Source organism: Nicotiana tabacum, chromosome 6, assembly GCF_000715075.1.
Source record: "Nicotiana tabacum cultivar K326 chromosome 6, ASM71507v2, whole genome shotgun sequence".
Classification (NCBI taxonomy): Eukaryota; Viridiplantae; Streptophyta; class Magnoliopsida; order Solanales; family Solanaceae; genus Nicotiana; species Nicotiana tabacum.
The window spans coordinates 215,842,356-215,862,830 of record NC_134085.1 but is presented as its reverse complement, the minus strand read 5'-3'; the positions used below and the strand labels follow the sequence as shown (position 1 = coordinate 215,862,830).

The window sequence follows — 20,475 nt, the reverse complement described above, 5'->3', positions numbered from 1 at the left end:
GTCTTACAGGCCTGTATGTCTTCTTTATAAGTTGGTATCACATGTTGTATTTTACTTATCTCACGACAACCTTCCAACTCAGTTATCTATGATAGTATGACATGAAAAGATACGTTATGTTGGTACTCGGTTGAGTAAGGTACCGAGTGCCCGTCGCGGCCCATCGATTTGGGTCGTGACAAGCAGTATATCAAAGATAAGAACAAGAGGAGATCCACAACAACAAACTAACAGCCCAGATTTCGGCTACACCTTTTTGTAATCATCATTGTTGAATCAACAAAGACAGACCTCTTAGTTATCAATAACTTTCCCTCTCTTCCTTCTTTGCTCTTACAAGTACAGTACAAACATATCAAAAATGTAAACTTATTATTTACATTTGATGCCTGTCAATTATCTTAAAGAATCTTATGTAAACTTGGCCTCCTTCGATTGCGATATTCAATATGTTTTGATTTAGAGTTAATTATATTTGGCTAAAATTTACCTTTCATCATATATCTCATAATTAATTAGTTTAACTAAAAGATGTTTAACACTTTTTTGGTTAAACAAGCATATTACTTATTTATACATGAATGAAAGAATTTATCATATCAATCATCGTCGCTTAAACAGATTAGGATTAATACTCTTATTATAAGATCAAACAAATATTTGCAAGTACTGAATTTCTAAAACAGCACTATGTTTGGACTTGATTGTTGTAGTCCGTTCTAAACAAGGTTCCTTTACCGTTCCCAACCAAACAGCCCGCAAAGGAATGCAACCTCCCTTCCCCGATTGACAAAACCCTAATAAAATCACCGTTAGGCGCTCAGCAAACAAGAAGAAAGAAAGAAAAGGAAAACCAGTCTTTCTTTCTTTCCCGTCGATAATGGCGTCGTCGGAGAAAAGATGCCTCTACGAGGTCCTAGGCGTGAACCGTGACTGCACCCCCGACGAGATCCGGTCCGCCTACAGGCGGCTCGCTCTGCAACGCCACCCTGACAAGCTAGTCAAATCCGGCGTACCGGAATCCGAAGCCACAGCTGCGTTTCAGGAGCTCGTCAACGCCTACGAAGTCCTGTCCGACGCGCGGGAGCGCGCTTGGTACGACTCGCACCGCTCTCAGATACTCTTCTCGTCCAATTCCGGTCCAACGAATTCGTCTAATTCCGGTTCTGTCCCCGACTTATTCTCCTTCTTTTCCAATTCAGTGTATTCTGGTTACTCCGATACAGGCAAGGGCTTTTACAAGGTCTATGGTGATCTCTTCGAGAAAATCTACCAAAACGATTTGAATTTTGCGAGGACGCTAGGTATAGGTTTGCCAAAAGAAGCTCCTCTCATGGGAAAGTTGGACAGTCCATATGCTCAGGCATGTAATTCAACACCTTCTTTTTGTATAGTATTTGTTTCTCGAGCATGTATAGAAATTTTGAATATCCATATAGGAGGACTTCGTTATATTCATTCCCCAATGCATTTTTTGCTACTATTTGATCACATTGTGTCGGTTTTTGCTGCAGTTTTAGTTTCAATAGCAAAATCTTCTTTTTTATTTTTCCTACCAGTTAGGAATTAGGAATACAATTTCTTCAGAGTGGAAAATATAACTTTTTTCCCATCCCCTAAGACTTGTTGGGCAGAGTGAGCCGGTAACTATGTGCCAAGTACCTGATTGAATAGTTGAATAGTCAGAGAGCTTGCCTAGAGAGTTCGGAACCAAAATGTGGTTCTTTTGGACTCAAAGTACACAAATAGGTTATAAAAAAAAATTACATTTTTATATATAGCGCCACAATATTTGGCGCTATACAGTAACAGTAACTACACCGTTAATGTATAGCGCCAGGTATTGTGGCACTATACTGTAAAATCTGACACGCGCAGGTATAGCGCCACAATACCTGGCGCTATACATACATCATTAATGTATAGCGCCGGGTATAGTGGCGCTATACATACATATTTTATATCCTCTTCGTCTTCTTCGTCGATTCATCCTCCATTATTTTAACTCCCCTCTCTTCTTGGTCCCCCACCCCAGACCCGTTTCTGCCACTATTTAAAAAAAGATAAAAAATTTGGGTCCCCCCGACACATAAAACTCGAAGAACGTAGGTCCCACATTCGAGTAGAGCTTCGTGTTATTGTTGATTCACATTTACGGAGTCAAAATTTCAATCTTTTTGCTTTCCGAAAATTCTAAATCGAGGTATTTCGATTTATTTTAAGTTGAAACATTTATAATAATGCATATTATTTGATTTGTATGTGTTCTATTTCGGTTTGTGTTTTTTTTTCGAAACTAGCATGTTAAATTTATCCAGATTTAATATTAGTGTTTTCTAAAAAATTATAAATTTGTAAAATAAATTTGTCTGTTAATATCCTGATTTATATATATGTGTTTTCATGCCGTTTTGTATTTTATTTGCAATTAAATTTATTTGTTGTTTATGGTTAGTTTAGATTATTTTTTAGCGTAGTAAAATCTAGACCTTTTTAGCGTAGTAAAATGTAGAGCCTAGTAGCGTAGTAAAATTTAGAGCCTTGTAGCGTAGTAATGTGTAGTATTTTAGCTTAGAATTCCTTTTGTTTAAGTATCTTATACTGGTTGTTGAAAATGCAAATTTTGTACAATTAAGTTAATAATTGTATAAAAATCCATATATATATAATTTGTACAATTAAGTTATTAAAACATATGAATTTAAATTATAATAAAAACACATAATTATATATATATATATATATATATATATATATATATATATAATTTGTACAATTAAGTTATTAAAAATATGAATTTAAATTATAATAAAAACACATAATTATTAATGATAGTTTGGTGTCACTGGTCCTCAAAATATCGAGCCCTGAACCCATATATAGTTTCGAAAAAAAAACACAAACCGTAATAGAACACATACAAATCAAATAATATGCATTATTATAAATGTTTCAACTTAAAATAAATCGAAATACCTCGATTTAGAATTTTCGGAAAGCAAAAAGATTGAAATTTTGACTCCGGAAGTGTGAATCAACAATAACACGAAGCTCTACTCGAATGTGGGACCTACGTTCTTCGAGTTTTATGTGTCGGGGGGACCCAAAAAGAAAATTTAAATTTTTTTTAAATAATGGAAGAAACGGGTCTGGGGTGGGGGACCAAGAAGAGAGGGGAGTTAAAATAATGGAGGATGAATCGACGAAGAAGACGGAGGGGATATAAAATATGTATGTATAGCGCCACTATACCTGGCGCTATACATTAATGATGTATGTATAGCGCTAGGTATTGTGGCGATATACCTGGCCGTGTCAGATTTTACAGTATAGCGCCACAATACCTGGCGCTATACATTAACGGTGCCGTTACTGTTACTGTATAGCGCCAGGTATTATGGCGCTATATATAAAAATGTAATTTTTTTTACCACCTATTTGTGTACTTTGAGTCCAAAAGAACCACATTTTGGTTCCGTCCATAAAAAAAATTAAACCTTCTTGTCCCATTAATAATCCAAAGTAGCAGCTTGAGTTGAAATTTGATTCCCTTATTAATCTTTTTAAGGGCATCCTGTTGTAAAATGCAGTATGTATTACTGTATTAGTAACCACTGAGTTTCGTTGTGATGCAGGTGACAGCATTCTATAACTATTGGTTAGGATTTGTTACTGTGATGGATTTTTGTTGGGTAGATCAGTATGACGTGATGGCGGGACCCAATAGAAAGTCAAGGAGGGTGATGGAGGAGGAGAACAAGAAGCTGAGGAAAAAGGCACGAAGGGAATACAACGAGACTGTTAGAGGATTGGCGGAGTTTGTGAAAAAGAGAGATAAGAGGGTGATTGACATGCAGATGAAGAGGAATGAGGAAATGGAGAGGAAGAGGGAAAAGGAACGGGAGAGAAAGAAGGAGTTAGAGAGAGAGAAGGCTGAGAAAGCAAAGAAATACGTGGAGCCTGATTGGGCGAAGGCGGAGGAGTTGGAAGATGAAGAAATTGAGGAGGAATGGGATGAGGATGGGAAAAGGAAGGCAGATGGGAATGAATTGTACTGTGTGGTGTGTTCGAAGAAGTTCAAGAGCGAGAAACAGTGGAAAAATCATGAGCAATCCAAGAAGCATAAGGAGAAGGTGGCATCTTTGAGAGAAGCTTTTGATGACGAAGATGATGAATACGAAGGGTTGGTGGAGGATGGGGCAAGTGAGGAGCAAAAGGTAGCTGATGGTGATATAACAGCTGATTTATCTGCGGATGATGGAGTGGATGAGTTAGCAGAGCAATTTGAAGGTAGTACGCGAATTCAAGAAGATGAATGTGAGGATGATGAGGTTCAAAGCAGCGACGAAGATGAGACCACATCAAAGGGATTAGATGATGGGTTAAATTATCGAAGTGGCAATGATTCAAAGGGAGTAGCTGATGAACCTGGATTAGATGATGATGAAGCAAGTGTTCTTGAAGCTATGGTATCTGGCCGCAAAAGTAGGAAGAATGCAGGTCCAGGTGGCAGTCGTCAAGCTTCAGCAAAGAATGTTCAGGGTGAAAGCAGTAACGATGAAATGGACTTCATGGAATATAATAATCGTAGAAGTACTAGGAGAAATAGGGGTGGCCGGAGACAAAGAAACAGGAGACCACAAGAAGAAGAAGACGAAGAAGGTGGAGGAGATGTTAGATCTTATGCAACTAAAGTTGGTATTGATACTGAGTTAGATACTGCATATAATGAGAGCTCAGCTTTCGAGGAGCCGTCATCAGAGTCTCCAGCAGAAACTGCTAATGATCACAAAGGAAGTGACGTTTCGCGAAATAGTGAAAAAGTTCCAAGCCAAGGTATGGCCAAGAAAACTACCGCAAAGAAGGAGAAGAATACCAAATCAAAAGATGCAACCAAAGGAAGGAAACATAAGGTACTCAAATATTAATCTGTTCTAATGATAATTCTGTCTTGTTTGATGCCAATCTCTTCCCTCCCCCCACCCAAACCCCCCGCAGTGACTATCTTGAGAATTTACAACTTCTCTTCTGTACCTACTAAGTGAATTTTTATAAGGACCAAAAACCTTCTTTTAGTTTTCTTGTTCCTGATTGTAACCAAGCTTTGAAATCATGTGTTGTAACACAGTTTCATATGAATTCAGGGAACATCCAAATTTTCTAGCAACTCGTGCGAGACATGTGGGGAGGAATTTGATACAAGGTTTGTGATGCTACAGTCTGAGTCATGAATCTATGTGTTGATCAATAAGGTTACGTTTCCTCTTGTTCCCATATCTAATTATCTGCTTCTCCCATCATAGGAATCAGTTACATAAGCATCTAGGAGCGACGGGGCATGCCAAACTAAAGTCTCGGTGATATTAGAGAATCTCATTGTCTGCAATTCAAGCTGGTTCCTAGGAGCTGGAGGCTGATTATTTGTTCGCTATTCTTATTCTTTATGGTTTATAGATCACTGTCTACGAAAAGATCATTTATACCATAGTCAATTCAAAATGAGCTAAAAATACAAAGTTCTTTGATAATAGATGACTACGTTATGTTCGTTGCAGATGAACACGGTTTCTTAATCTGTGCATCTAAAAGTGGAAAACTGGTGTGACCAAATAATGAAGCACTCAAGTTTACTGAAACCGAAGCTTATATAGCTAACACATGGGTTGAATATATATATTTTTTCACGTTGATGAAAGAATGACACAACTGACGAGGGATAATAACTAACTATAACTACACACATTAACATGGTACAGGGCTTTTACCGAGGTGAAGCTTCGGGTATTGTTAAAAATGGGATAGTAAAGAGCTTTTACCGAGGTGAAGCTTCTGGTACTGTTAAAAATGGGAAAGTTAAACTTCAGTCACCGAGTCATAACAGAAACAAACTAGAATTACTGCAGAAGCGAAACTTTAGTAATTCAACTGAAGCTCAAATCTTGATTTGGACAACAGCATAAAATTGATAATCTAACACGATCATCTATTAAAGTTGATTCAACTGCTGGCATTGTAGAACTTTTTGAGAAAGGCTGTAGTTCAATCTCTATTGCTTAAACGATGGTCAATATCAACCTTTAATGACTCAAGAATGAAAAGATATCAATACAACTATTCCATAATAGAATACCAATCACGGCCGTATTTACCACCTGCATTTGCAAGGTTTATAAACCACAAAATACAACATCAATGGACGTGACCAAATAATCATTCATAATTTTTTACTTTGCAACACTGAGCCAAAACACTGTAACGAGAGCAAGGAAGTAGAGGGACGTAGAGAACACGTAGAGAACACTTTACATAGGCAAGAATCTATGTCAATCTAATAAAGTTATATACAGGCAAACATCTACGTCAGATGTTATAAGTTATATACACCTGGACCCAAAAAAATGATAGCAAGTTGCTTCATCAAAAAATAATGGTACAAAAACAGTTCTGGAGCATATGTTGTGAGGCATAGTCACATAATTATCTAGCAGCTAAAGAAACAAGAAGGAAAACGTAGTCACAATACTCTGCTAGCTGCTTCTTGTATGTAAATGGTGGCTTCCTCTTCTGAGAGCTGCTTTCCTTCTACCAACCCTCTAATCAGAGTATTGGCATATTCTTTAGATGGTTTGCACATAAGTACTTTACCTGATTTGAAGTTATCAATATCTGAGAGTTGGCATCTGATAGAGAAGCAGAAAGGTGCTGGATGAGATTCAATTTCACAAGAATATACATATTTTTTTTTAAAAAAAAGAGCATACAAAATAAAAGGCAGCACGCTTACGTCATTGTCAAAATAGGAAGACCATTCTCCTTTCCAAGGTAAAGAACATTATGGTACCAGCCATTCTACATGAGAGTCAAGCAACATCATACCATGAGAAAAATCATCTAGCTCAGAGTTATGTCAAGCAAAGACCAGATGTCTGGGGCAGGGGGTAGGAATAAGACTACTCGAAGAGCATCTTAACTACTTTCTCAAACTGAAAAAAGGTCTCCAGGATAGGAATTTTTCATGTTAAGTTGACAACATAGGCTAGAGTTGAAAAGTTGACAATATTGGCATATTCTTTAGCAGCTGACAACATAGGCTAGAGTTGGAAAGACTACATTTTGATGAAAAATCAGCTTCAATATAATTAGGTAAGAGATAAATGAGTGCCCAAAAGATTAGTTAATATTCCTCATTGACTCACAGGTTACCCATGTAATTGTTCAATTGGGAAGTCTAGTGAAAAGTTATGATCTGGAATTCTAGTGAGACGAAGAAACAGAATTGTATGCCAAAGCAAAATATAAGCTAATCCAATGAGGCCATATTTGATTGCTTGGATTTGGATAGAAGAAAAACTATTCTGTCTGATATGTTTGATGCACAAACGGATAACCATAGTGTAGGCGTAGCCCCAAGATTTTTACATTCTTTTTGACGCAAATCATCTTTTACTATCAATCAACCAACTACCTCTCAATCCTAAATCAGCTGGGGTTTGACAAAATGAGTCCTTCATCTGCTCTATTGGTTCATTTCATTTCAATATTAAATAATTTGTTCCGCAAATTCAGGGTTCACTAAATCTCACCCTTATCCTCCTTTATACTTCTTATCGTTCATTGTCAACACAAAATTTTCCATCCATCACACAGGAGTAGTAATTGTTCTATCCCAATACCTTACTGCATTAGCAAACACATCCTAGAAATGATTATTAGTGAACTAATTAGCAGAAAATATAGAGTTATATTTATGCTACCATGTTTTTAAGCCGATCTGAATCTTACAGTATTTGAACCATAAGATGCTAACTATTTGAGCCATTAATATGGAGTGTAGGAATAATAGACAATCTAATGCTTGAAAATCTTAAAGGCCCAAGCTAACACAAAAGATTGAACTTACTGTAGGTATTCCATGCGTTTGAACCAACTCTTTTGCGCTTCACTACAATTACACAGATTGCATCTAAAGAATAACTCATGAGAATAATACAGAGAGCTAAAAACACACCTTGACAGCCTCTGCTGAAACACATTTGCTGTTTTCAATAGATTGTAAGTCAGTCATGTCAAACAAAGGGGAGTTCATGTCAAAGTTCGTAACATTCTCTTGAAGTAAAACATCATTAAATTGCTCAAGCCTGTAAAAAAAGAAAAAAGAAATATTAAGTTATAATTCTAAATCACCAAGAGTCGACAAAAGGTTGTTTTATTACAAAATGCCAACAAAATTGGCCAACTCCTAATTATCACAAAAGGAGAAATCATTGCAGATAATGGAAAGAATCACATACGTTATCCTATATAGGCACATATAAGCTTTTTCTTCACTGTTGCTTTCAGGGTGAAGAAAAGCAACCCCACCCGGACCCCATGTAGTTGTACGCTCGCGAGCAAAGAACAAACGATGAGGAAAAGTTTTCCATATGATCTCCTTTGGCTTGCTTTTATCCAACGAACCAATACATGGCTTTTGCATGCCTTCCACCTGGAAGTCATTTTGTTGCTATGAAATGCAAAAAAGAATGTTGTGTCGAGCTGAAAGCTCAATACTATTTAGACTTTCTCCAGCATCAAGCTCAGCTTAACATTAGACTGGTTTCTTATTGTAAGATGCCTGACTAATTGAGAATCATTACGGTTTTGTGAAATAATTACGACCGACTATGCCAACCATTTCAAGTTGGTAATATACGTGGCAAACTTTCTACATTATTAATCCTAGTAAGAAATGTTTTTGCATCATCAGTTCTAAATGCACTAGGTAGCTTTTTTTTTTTTTTTTTGTATAAACATATTTGATGATTTATTCAGAAATTTCTCACACATTAGAAATACTTTTCCTGCTAGCTACTGTAGAAAACAAGTATTCGCATACATTCTGAAATTTGGGGAAGGAAGATGAGGTGGAAGTTCAGAAGAAACCAAAAAGAAAGCTGTTTACTTTGTGTCACGACTCACTACCCCATGATGCAAAAGGTTTAAAAAGAAGATGAGCAGTTCAGAGAATGCATGATAAGCTATACCTGTCCTCCTGCAATATAGCAAAGGAACCTTGATTGATACATATTTGACCCAAATGTGGCATACCATATATCAATCTTCGAAAGCTCTGCCCTCCAAGTGTGAGAAATTGTGCATGCTTGACCTATGTAAACTCAAAGATCGTGAAACACCATCTTCAGAAACAAAAGAGCAACTTCTCGCAAGGTAAACATAATATTATACTTGTTACGACTGTACCATCATTAACTTTCAGGTCTGAAAATGGTTGTATGATATTCTCAATATCCTTCTCGAGTTCTTGCGATACCGTCTGAGAGGTATCGTACTCATCTTCAGAATCAGAGCTAATGGCCTGAAACAAAGTAAGAAAATCTACTAAAGTTGAAGCAGAAACAAGTTTACTGCATCAATAAGAGTCTGAAATGATATTAAAGGTACAAGGAGCAACAAGCATAAGTTTTCCAGAGGATTTCGTTGTGATACATTGTGATTTTTTTTGTGTGGATGTAAAGCTCATTTATTTCAGGAAGCATAATAAAGCTTGATAATCCATCCAAAATGTCAACATCCAACTGTTACTCGCACACAAGGCATCCATTGGTTAGAATGTGTGACCTCATACCTTAAGTCTGCACAATTCCTTGCCAGCACTAACTCTAGCAACTGAACTACTTATCAGTTAGTTCACAGTTTGGAGTGGCAAACATGCGGGTCGGGTTGGATATGGTTCGGGTCGAAAACGAGTAATGAAAAAACGGATAAATTATCTGACCCGACCCATATTTAATATAAATAAAAAACGGGTTAACCAACGGACCATATTATACATGACTTCTTGAATATGATCACTTTTGGGAGAATTTCTAGTTTCCCAAACTTGAGGAACCCCAATTTGAGGCTTTACAAATGTAAAAGTTAAATCCATTGTTTATCCATTTTCTAAATGGATAATATGGTTCTTAACCATATTTGACCCGTTTTTAAAAAGTTCATTATCCAACCCATTTTTTAAGGATAATATGGATGGTTAACTGATTTCTTTTAACCATTTTGCCACCACTAGTTCGCACCAAGCATTGAACTTAGGAATCATGACACCAAAATGATCCCCTGGACTTGCTATCCACGAACATCGCAACCAAAAGTAGAACTTGGCAAAGGGGGTCTTTTACTACTATGATTGCCAAAATGACATTATTGTTATCACAACAAAGGAGTTCAATAATTCAACTGATATCAGCTATTCAAGTTCCATTAACGGTGGGCTCTGCTCAACCACTCCTACATGATTGCCAAAAGTAGAACTTGGCAAAGGGGGTCTTTTAATACTATGATTGCCAAAATGACATTATTGTTATCACAACAAAGGAGTTCAATAATTCAACTGATATCAGCAATTCAAGTTCCATTAACGGTGGGCTCTGCTCAAGCACTCCTATATGATTCCATTCTAATTGACAGTTTTCATCTCACTCTGTCGGTAATAGAACGTTTATGGGACCAGGTGCCTCCTATGAACCTTGAGGCTACAGTATGTGGAGGTTTAAGCAAAGTCTATATCCCATGGCAGACAATTCCTAACATGCTAAAATATTCTAAACTCAACTGCAGATTACCAATGAATCACAATCTTTTCTCCATCTCTTCCATCTCTTGTTTTCATTTTAACTATATCTTTTTATTTTTTTAATGATAACAAATAAAGCTTTTAGCACATACTTCATGCCTCAACATATGTCTGCTGTCACTGTTTCTCCCACCTTTGAAACACAGGCTCCAACAACTTGTGTAGGAGAAATTGTTCACAAGAAGGTTATTGATGATACTAAAATAAGAAAAAGAAATCTGACCTGAATGTAAGGAGTTCTCATACTAGTTGTTTTTTCCGTTAATCTCTCAGTAAGTGGTTGCCAAAATGCACTCAATTTGTCACGTACCTGAACACATTCATGGTGTACAAGGAAAAACTGAGTACACAAGCCTTAAACCGTAAAACCAAAATGTTACTCCTAATGTGCAGGCAATTTGGCTAACTGACACAAAATCAGTCCGCAAGATGCTTTATGGCTATGAAATAGATAAAAAGAAAAAAAATAATAAGGGAGGAGCAGGGGTATGGGTTAGGGCAGAAACATCCTTACAGCCTGTATCACTCGCCATGTGGATTCAAATGGATATGCCTCAGAAGATCCAGCAATCGGTTTTTGCTTTAGTAACACTTCAATACAAGCTTGGACAGAATTTGCTATAGACTCCAGATTATATCCGCCTTCTAGTGCCATTACAATCTTGCCTCCGGCAAACTCCAACAACTAAAATATGCAAATTAAAAAGGTAAGTATTATTTCTAAATATGCACTTTATAGAAAGAAATCACAAGAAAAAGAAAAAACAAGCATATATTCACATGCCATTGGCTAAATACAGGAGGAAAGACATAAATAGAAAAAAAGTAAGAATATCACTAGCAAGAATCAAAGACTACTTGCGACAATTACTTAGAGCTCACCTTGTGCAACATCACAGAATATCCATATGGACTAACACGACATCCACCAAGAGGATCACCAATAGCTATTCACATCAAAACATTAACACTGTTAAAACTATGAATGCCAATCTGAATAGAAGTTCAACAAATACATGAGAGCAAAGATTAAAAAGTAATTCAAATTGTTTCATACGGAATTTTACTATGTCTCGTGCCACCAAAGCTATTTCCATTTCAACCACGGTAACCAATGAAAAAAGGCCGTGACAAGAAATCTATAGAAGATTCACAAACTAACACGTGTACAGGAAACCAATCTCCAAAATTTACGCAAAACGAAATGGGATATATTAACAGATGTACAAGACAGGATTTTGCTTCAAAATCGCTGGAATAATCATTTAATACAAATGAAAAGGGTTAAACATTGAAATAAAAATGAAAAAGGTTTGTCTGGAAATACAAATAGCAGTAATCACACCACTTTTTCTAAGCACATGTTTTCGCGATCCTAGTTTTGTTCAATAATTCATATTATATGGAAGGCATACTGTATGCAAAACACCAACCATTCTAGTTACAAGGGCAAGGTATCATGAACCAGACACATTCAGGCATTATCCTGTCTTTATCCCAAAGCTAAACATAAAAATCATCTGTCTTTGAGAAAACCAATATTAAATAATAAAGTCAAGAAGATTTTGAGCTATCAAATTTGGTATGGACAACTTTTAAGGACACTAGTGATTATATTTGCAGCACTAATAAATTCAAAAAATGAATTATCACTAAAAAGTGGAGTTGATTAATCTCATAACGCAAGGAAAATGATGTTTACGTTATATTAAGGGAAGTCCAAGTCATGTTTAAAATAAAACATGAAACTACAAAATCATGTAAAAGTAAAATATTTTTTTTCAAAGTGAAAGAAAATTGAAGCAAGCACTGTATCATGCATGCAAGCATAATAAAGAATCAACAAATTGGTAACTAATAAATATCGTAAAATGCTGTAAAAGCCTTAAGAAACGAAAATCAAAACTAAGAGAAAAATGATGAGAAAAGAGAAATACTACAGAAAATGATGAGAAGACCCATGGAGAATAAAACCAAGCTCTAGCTAACCTGCATCAAATCCTGCAGAGATCAGGATGATGTCAGGACCAAATTCTTTGGCAACAGGAATCAAGACATGATCCCACACAGCAAGATAGTCTGCATCACCACAGCGGCCATTCTCCCAAGGAACATTTATATTATATCCTGCTCCTGGCCCTTCACCAGTCATGACATGTGACCCATCTTCACCACCAGGATAAAAACTTCCAAAATCGTGCCTAATTTTTTTTAGAGAAAAAAAAAAAGAGGGCCTAATTAAGACCGTCAATGGTACATAATATACACCTTAAGAGACTAAATTCAGCTTTTTATATAATCATCTTTATTTACATCCCGAAGCCCTCAAGCGCTAGAGAAATACCATAAAGACTACACAAGGATTCGAAAGGAGAGAATATAGAAGGGTGAAGTTTGAGTCAAAAATCTTTTCTAAGAAGATCTAGATTTTTTCTATCTATAGTGCCACATTTGAATGGATAAACAAATATGAGTAGCAATCAGGAGATTTCACATGCGTACCTATGCACAGAAAAAAAGAGTACTCGAGGGTCATCCCAGAACATCTTTTGAGTGCCATTTCCATGATGGACATCCCAATCAACAATCAAAATTTTCTTAATCCCCAAATCATGCTGCAAGGAAATTAACCGTACTACATATAAAACCTTTGAGTTGATTCAAACAACTGTTCAAAGTTTTGAATCCACCTTAAGTTTGATGAACTGAAACAAACTCTTACTCTTTCATCCAAGAGATAACGTGCTGCTATAGCAACATTGTTGTACAAACAAAATCCCATTGGTTCATTTTCTTCAGCATGATGTCCAGGAGGCCTAACAACGGCAAAGGCAGAGTCTAGTTCTCCTTCAGCAACTTTCTCAGCAACCTATGTTATTCATACACACATGATTAAAGCCCTAAAATAGTGTCATAGGTGCAGCAAAAGAATCAAGAATATTAGAGGACCCAGCAATTGATCAGCACAGTAAAGCAAGTATAAGAATTGTCCCACAAAAAATTCCATATTACATTGTCCGAATAGCATCTAACAACAGGTGCTTGATCAGTGGCCTTCATTCAAAAAATTACACTGTGGAATAAGGGAAAAGTTATTTTTTTTGCATGCATTTTAATTTTTGAATCCCCTTGAAATAAATAATAAATAAATATATATAAAAGAAGAGCTTTCTCGCAAAAGTGGTTCTATAATACTAAATGTGGCAGTTTTACATTCTTCTGAATCACCTTATAACAATTTCTGGCTCCGCCACTATTCATTATTTGGAAAACTTTGTAAGTTTCACACCAAACCAAATAGTACTCAATAAAGAAAAGGGGCAAATAACAATTTCTGACGTATTACGAAAAAAAAAAAGTAACTTTACCTGTACGACAGAACCAGCAGAAAGATAAGCAGCTTCTGAAGAGCCTTCGTTGAAATATATGGAATTAAACTTAGCAGCAATCTTATTTCTTTTTAAACCAATTTTTTTTGAACTTATATTCCTAATCAAGTCAATATGAGCTTTTGTATGAACCAAAGCTATATCTTTATCTTCTGCCTCCTTCCCATTCATAACAATACATCTGAACCAAAAACAAAAAAAAACACAAAAAAAAACACGATTATCAGTCAATATACCCATTAAACAGAACAAAAAGGAAAATGAACATACTATTACCTCTGAGTAATTCCAGAAGATTCTAGCTTTTTCCAAATGGAACGTATACGATTCGGGTTCTCGGGATGATACTGATCGTCTGGATCAAAATGCTTACACATTCGATCATCGTATATCAGCCCAACTCGTCTAGAGTTGGATGCCATTGAAGAATACTGATGATGACGTGGCACCACAACTCTTGAGCGATGACTTCGACTTCCAGTTTGATTGAAAGTAGAATTTAGTAGTAATGGCAGAGAAGACGAATAGATTTTGGTGTTTTTAAATAATGGGCTTTCCTTCAGGATAAAAAGCAGTTGTGGCGTAAAGCCCAGTCTTGAGGCCCATTTATCAAAGATCGTTTGAAAGTTGAAACGCAATGGAGGGAAACTTTGAATTAGATGATAAGCTTATTTGTAGGAGAAAAAAACTTGTTCCCGAGAAAAAGGATGATAACTTTTAGGGAAAGAATTTAAGATTATGAATATTAAAATTTTGATTCACATAAGAAATAGGGATTTTTACATACCTATACACTATTGAAAATTTTATTACCCCCCTACTGAAATTTCAATTTAATTACCTCCTATATACAAATTTACCAATTATATACACTTTAGGAATTAAATGAGTATCACTTTATATTAGGAATCAATTATTTCTCATCTTTATTCTCTCTCCCTCATGCACTCTCTCTCTCTCTACGTCCCTCTCTATCTCTCAATCCCTAATTCCAGTAATGTTGAGCAAAGGAAAAGAGAGCAGCAATTCTACTATTGACAGCCATTAAAATTTTTTGAAACTTTGAATTCAAATTTGGGTTTTCAAAAAATATTATTTATTTGGATTGGATGTTGTTGTAAACAATTGGGAATTCTCTTTACGTCTCTCTCTATATCTCAATCCCTAATTCCAGTAATGTAAAGCAAAGGAAAAGAGAGCAACAATTCCACCATTGACAGCCATTAAAAAGCTTTGAAACTTTGAATTCGAATTTGGGTTGTCAAAAATCATTATTCGTTTGGATTAGGTGTTGTTGCAAACAATTGAGAATATTGTTTGGAGTTTATATCTCATTTTTTAGAGTGTTTTGATGAAGATTAGACGTGATTTTGGTTGAATTCATATTGAAACTCGAAGAAGAAGAAGAAGAAGAAGAAGAAGAAGAAGAAGAAGAAGAAGAAGAAGAAGAAGAAGAAGGCATGACATGCATTATACTGCAGAAATTGTAGTAAAATTGTAGAAAAATTATATTCTGTTGTTTATGTATATTTTTTATTTAAATATTGTATGAAAGTTGAATGATATTGTATAAAAATTATATTCAAGTTGTATGATATTGTAGTTGTATATAACTGAGTTGAAATAATGTATGAAAGTTGTAGATAAGTTGTATATAAGTTGTAGATAAATTGTATAATATATAATTAGTTGTATGCAATTTATTTTTACTATGGTAAATAGAATGACTTTACCTTCGGTTTGAATTTTCAGTTTATGCGTAAACTAAAAAAAAATTCTTTTATTTATGCGCATAGAAACTAAAAGTAATCTACCTACACCAATTACCATATACAAGAGGAGGTAAGGAAAAAGTTAAAGATTTAGGTTTAATTTAAAATTACTCGTTGATTTATGAGTTATCAAAACATATTCTCTTAAAATAACCACCTATATAGGTGAGGTCACGTAGTTCGTAAATCTCTAGACAGCTAGGGTATTTAGATAATTGCACACTAAAATTAGAGATGCGTCTTTTAGAGCAAAGTCTATTACTCTTGGGTTTAAAAGAAGAGAAAGAAAAAAGATTTTGACCAAAGTCTATTAGATAGCAGATTTTGTTCGGAAATTCGTTATTATTCAAAGCACTCCGTTTACTCGAGATATAGGGAGAAAAAGAGAATCTAGAGAGAAGAGGGGAGAGAATAGAGAAAAAGAAAGGGAGAAACTAAATCTCTTGATTAAAGGCACAAATAATGAATTGAAAGTCTTTTAAGGTGGAATGTATATATTTTGTAGACAAAACTTGTTTATGTCGGGTAATTAACTAAATATGAATATTTCTAGTAATAAAGTTTTCAATAGTGTATAGGTATGTAAAAATCCCTAAGAAATAACCATAAACATAACGCTCTAAATTAGATTAGAATATAATCTAGACCACTTAATACACGTTTGATGGTAGTTGGTAAATATGAGAATGTTTAAGATCTCACTTGATCCTAATTTGACAAATTGATTAGTTAATTGGCATCTTACTAGAGGTAAGAGAGGAAAGGAATAACACAATAAAAAGGTAAATGCTTTTCTAAAAAAAGAAAAGGAAAAGAAAAAATAAATGTGTGGGCTCTATTTGAAATGCAATAAAATAATATATAAAAAGAAAAGGGTAAATATTTACCCGTATCGGGTATTTCCACCTAATGTAGTTAAGTTAATCATAGAACACAATATAAAGTCTATTAGGAGTCTTATTTTAAATAATAAAAAATAAAATTAGGTCATACTAAATTAAAAAAATTAGGGTTGTCGTCACTTCTTAGTTCTTGTTTCTTTTACTCCTGTCTTCTGAGGGTGTTCTTTTATTTCCGATCCGATCTACTTCCAAAGTTTTGCATCATCAAGAAGAGCACCTTTAATGGTACGAGAACTTTCACTATCTCCTTCACCAAATCAAGTTGTCTGCTTCGATGAACAACTTGAAATAAAGGATAGATGAGTCAACTAGAAATTTGACCCTCTATTTAGACCCTAAAATTCAGAACATCAAGACCATATTAACCTATTATATTATGCAGATTACTCTTCTCATTATGTATTCTAAATTTTCGTCTTGTTAAGAAGATCCATTATTAGTTGAGTAAAACCAGATCAATTCTGAAACAATATAACTATGCAAAGCAGAGTTCTATTTCGTAAATTTTTTTCGTTTGTTAATCTTTATATGTGTTCCACTGAGAGTATGCTAAAGTAAATGCTTCTTTGTTAAGTTAAAATGTTTAATATATTTTTCAAAGTTAAAATGTATATATAAATAATGATAGTTACCCTAGTAGAAGAAAAATTAATTTTTGTATTTGTAGAGGCTAATGATGGCACGTAAAGTGAACAAGAAATCCATGCCGTCATTCATTAATGCTACAGACCGGAGCTTTGCAAGACTCTATTAAGTATTTTTAATATTATTGTTTAAGATGATATGGAAAATACATGATAATTAACTATGATTAAAGACTAATACTTGTAGTTAAATAATGTGACACGTGTTATTTGTTTATTAAATGGGTGTAAACACCCGGTGCAGGTAAGTTTTTACCAAAGAAAAGAAAAAGGAAAAGATTTCAAAGAGAGAATTTATTTTCTTTTTTTGTATCTTGTAGATGTAGTGGGAAAATCTCCTATTTATAGGTGTAAAAAAGTCTCTAAATGTAACTTGTTTACCAAGTAAACCAGGAAAAGTTAGAGATTTTGACGAGTTGTAGTCACCACCACAATCTTTTTGGGGAGGGAAAATTTGGGAAATTAGTAGTACGCTATCTTGTTATGTACATTTATATTGCGGATTTTACAATTTTTTTTTTGTTGGTATGATACTTTTTTTATTTTTGAACATAAGGTCAACTCAAGCATGTGAGATGCACACAAAGGAGATAAACATCACTTACCAGAAATGATATCTCCCGATCCTGATCGAAAAGGTTGCATATTGGATAAGGAGAAAGAATCCTTACACAAAGAGAACACGGTTTAAGAAATGGATAGAGTTAGAGGATGAAACCAACTAGAACTCTTCCACCAAGGAAGAGTAGCATCAGTATTCTAGTCAATCTCTAATTACTAACTCCATAAGTATTAGTGTTGTTCTCTTTTACAGGTAATGCACATAAGCAGAAGTTAAACTTGAATTGAGAGCAAAATAGCAAGGTAATTTTGCAAGCAATTTATATGTGATTCAAGCGTGCAATCCTTAAGCTACTTGAACCAGATAGAAGAACCAGTTCCAAGTGTCTGTCTTTTATTCTAGTTCAATTTTAGTAGGTGTTTTCATATTGTACCTTTCAGCTTTATCTAGAAGCAATTGTATTAGGTACTCAGTGTTTTCAAGTTAGAGTTAACTTGAAGTTGTTGCAACAGTTGAAGCTGTGTGCTACAACGGGATTAGAGTTAATCCTAGTTTTACAAAAGTGTTTTTGTAAATGCAGTTTTTGGCTCAGTAATTTTAGTGGAGAGTTTGGAAAAGTCCTACTGGAAGGTAGGTCATGATTTTTTTCACCCTTTGAGCCAGGTGTTCTCCACATAAAATCTCTGTGTTCTTTAATTTCTGTATTTATAATTCCGCAACAGTAGTAGTTGGAACACATAGAAAAACCAGGTCCTACTATAATCAGATTAAACGAAAAATTGGGCACCACACAAATCATCCACCCCTTTTGTGTGGTGTTAAGGTATAGAACATCAATTGATATCAGAGCGAATTATCCTTGAAGAGGTTAACACCTTAGGAACAGATCAAGATGAGTGTACCACCTGGAAACTGGAAAGGACAATCCATTGTGAGGCCTCCATTCTTTAATGGCCAGTACTACTCCTGGTGAAAAAACAGGATGAGAGATCATATCATCGGAGAGGACTATTAACTCTAGGACATTGTTACCGATGGTCCCCTGATACTACGAAGAAGAATGCTGAAGGAGTGGATGTGTCAAAGACTAGAGCTGACTGCACTGGTGAGGACTTGAAGAAGTGGGAAAAGAATGCTAAGGCCAAGAAATGACTTGTGTGTGGATTTGGTCCAGACGAGTACAACAGAATTCAAAGCTGCACTACTGCTAAGGAAATTTGGGACACTTTACAAGTGGATCATGAAGGAACTTCTCAAGTGAAGAGATCAAGAGGAACACTGCTCTATTCTCAATATGAGAATTTCACCATGAAGGAAGGAGAAACCATCCAAGAAATGTATATAAGGTTCACAATACTAACAAACGTACTTAATTCTCATGGAAAGACTATCCTTGAAGAAGACAAGGTTGAGAAAATTTTGACAAGGGTTCTGCCAGTTACTTGGGAAAGTAAAATCACTGTTATTCAGGAATCGAAGAACATTGTCACTCTCAAGTTGGACGAGTTGACTGGAAATCTCACTGCCTATGAACTGAGAAGGCAGGCCATGAATATGGATGCTCCCACGAAAGAAAGAAGTCTGGCTCTCAAAATTACTGAAGGTGCAGATCTAGAGGAAGAAGAAATGACTATGATCACGAGGGACTTCAAGAAGTATCAAATGAGAGGAAAAGGTTCTTCAAGAGGTGCAACTTACAACAAACCAAGGGTCCTTAAAAAATATGCTAACGAAGGCTATTACAAATGTGGTAAGAATGACCACATGATCAAAAACTGTCCTCAATGGGAAATAGAATGGAAGAAGGAAAGGAACATGAAGAAGGAACATGTTCATCCCAAGAAAAACAAAGGATCAACGAAGGCTATGGTGGCTGCCTAGGGAGAAAGCTCAGATGAGGATTCAGAAGATGAAGATGGAGATGAACAAACACTGGCCATTGGAGAATCAGATGATAAACAAGAGGTCAAAGTGAAGGGAAGCAACCAAATATGGTACATGGATAGTGGATGTTCAAAACATATAACTGGAAGCAATAACCAGTTCCTTTCACTTGAGTACCTCAAAGGAGGTAATGTCTCCTTTGGAAATAGTAAGAAAGGTGATATCATTGGGGTTGGAAAGGTAGGTAAGACAGACTCATATTCCATTGAGAATGTCTACTTGATAGATGACTTGAAATATAGCCTAATTAGTGTATCACAATTGTGACAGAGGTAACTTGGTAGCATTCACCTCTACCAAATGTTTTTGTGATAAATCTTACCACTGACAAGATTGTTTGCAGGAAAAAAGAGTAAACAATATATACATTGTAGATATATCCACTCTTTCAGAAAATGAACTCACTTGCCTAAGTGTGTTGGACAATGATCCCCTCATTTGGCACAAAAGACTTAGACATGCAAGTCTAAATCAACTCAACAAATTAGTCTCCAAGGACCTGGTGATAGGGCTGCCTAACATCAAGTTTAAGGAAGACAAAGTTTGTGAAGTTTGTGCAAGGAGGAAGTAGGTAAGATCCTATTTTAAAAGAAAGAAAGTGGTAAGCATGACCAGGTCGATAGAACTGGTTC

General features: G+C 35.4%; 2 protein-coding genes across 3 annotated transcripts; one reads left to right on the top strand and one right to left on the bottom strand.

Annotated features, from left to right (window-relative positions):
- Positions 1-689: 689 nt before the first annotated feature.
- Positions 690-5,554, top strand: LOC107809126 (DNAJ protein JJJ1 homolog). Its single transcript, XM_075256694.1, has 4 exons — positions 690-1,363; positions 3,636-4,913; positions 5,145-5,203; positions 5,304-5,554. Exons 1-4 carry the CDS (start codon positions 881-883, stop codon positions 5,359-5,361), a joined length of 1,878 nt encoding a protein of 625 aa, XP_075112795.1. The 5' UTR covers positions 690-880; the 3' UTR covers positions 5,362-5,554.
- Positions 5,555-6,280: 726 nt separating this feature from the next.
- On the bottom strand, positions 6,281-14,556 carry LOC107809119 (histone deacetylase 5). 2 transcript variants are annotated; one of them, XM_075256696.1, is made up of 14 exons: positions 14,296-14,556; positions 13,999-14,200; positions 13,353-13,499; positions 13,133-13,245; positions 12,620-12,831; positions 11,513-11,577; positions 11,145-11,315; positions 10,854-10,940; positions 9,241-9,355; positions 9,024-9,154; positions 8,292-8,485; positions 8,009-8,138; positions 6,785-6,849; positions 6,281-6,680 (listed from the first exon to the last, which is right to left on the bottom strand). In XM_075256696.1, the coding sequence occupies exons 1-14, from the start codon at positions 14,439-14,441 to the stop codon at positions 6,515-6,517; spliced, it is 1,944 nt and encodes a 647-aa protein (XP_075112797.1). In that variant the 5' UTR covers positions 14,442-14,556; the 3' UTR covers positions 6,281-6,514. The 2 variants fall into 2 exon arrangements, with proteins under 2 accessions (XP_075112797.1, XP_016489204.2); XM_016633718.2 differs by having other exon boundaries at positions 9,024-9,145.
- Between the last annotated feature and the right edge of the window lie 5,919 nt (positions 14,557-20,475).

Excerpts from the sequence above, each read along its gene's own strand:
- LOC107809126 (XM_075256694.1), top strand. The coding sequence starts at position 881 with ATGGCGTCGTCGGAGAAAAGATGCCTCTACGAGGTCCTAGGCGTGAAC. Across the intron at positions 1,364-3,635 it reads TGGACAGTCCATATGCTCAG|GTGACAGCATTCTATAACTA; the intron begins GCATGTAATTCA and ends GTTGTGATGCAG. Across the intron at positions 5,204-5,303 it reads GGGGAGGAATTTGATACAAG|GAATCAGTTACATAAGCATC; the intron begins GTTTGTGATGCT and ends CTCCCATCATAG.
- LOC107809119 (XM_075256696.1), bottom strand. The coding sequence starts at position 14,441 with ATGGCATCCAACTCTAGACGAGTTGGGCTGATATACGATGATCGAATG. Across the intron at positions 14,201-14,295 it reads TCTTCTGGAATTACTCAGAG|ATGTATTGTTATGAATGGGA; the intron begins GTAATAGTATGT and ends TTTTTGGTTCAG. Across the intron at positions 11,578-12,619 it reads CTCTGCAGGATTTGATGCAG|CTATTGGTGATCCTCTTGGT; the intron begins GTTAGCTAGAGC and ends TGATGTGAATAG.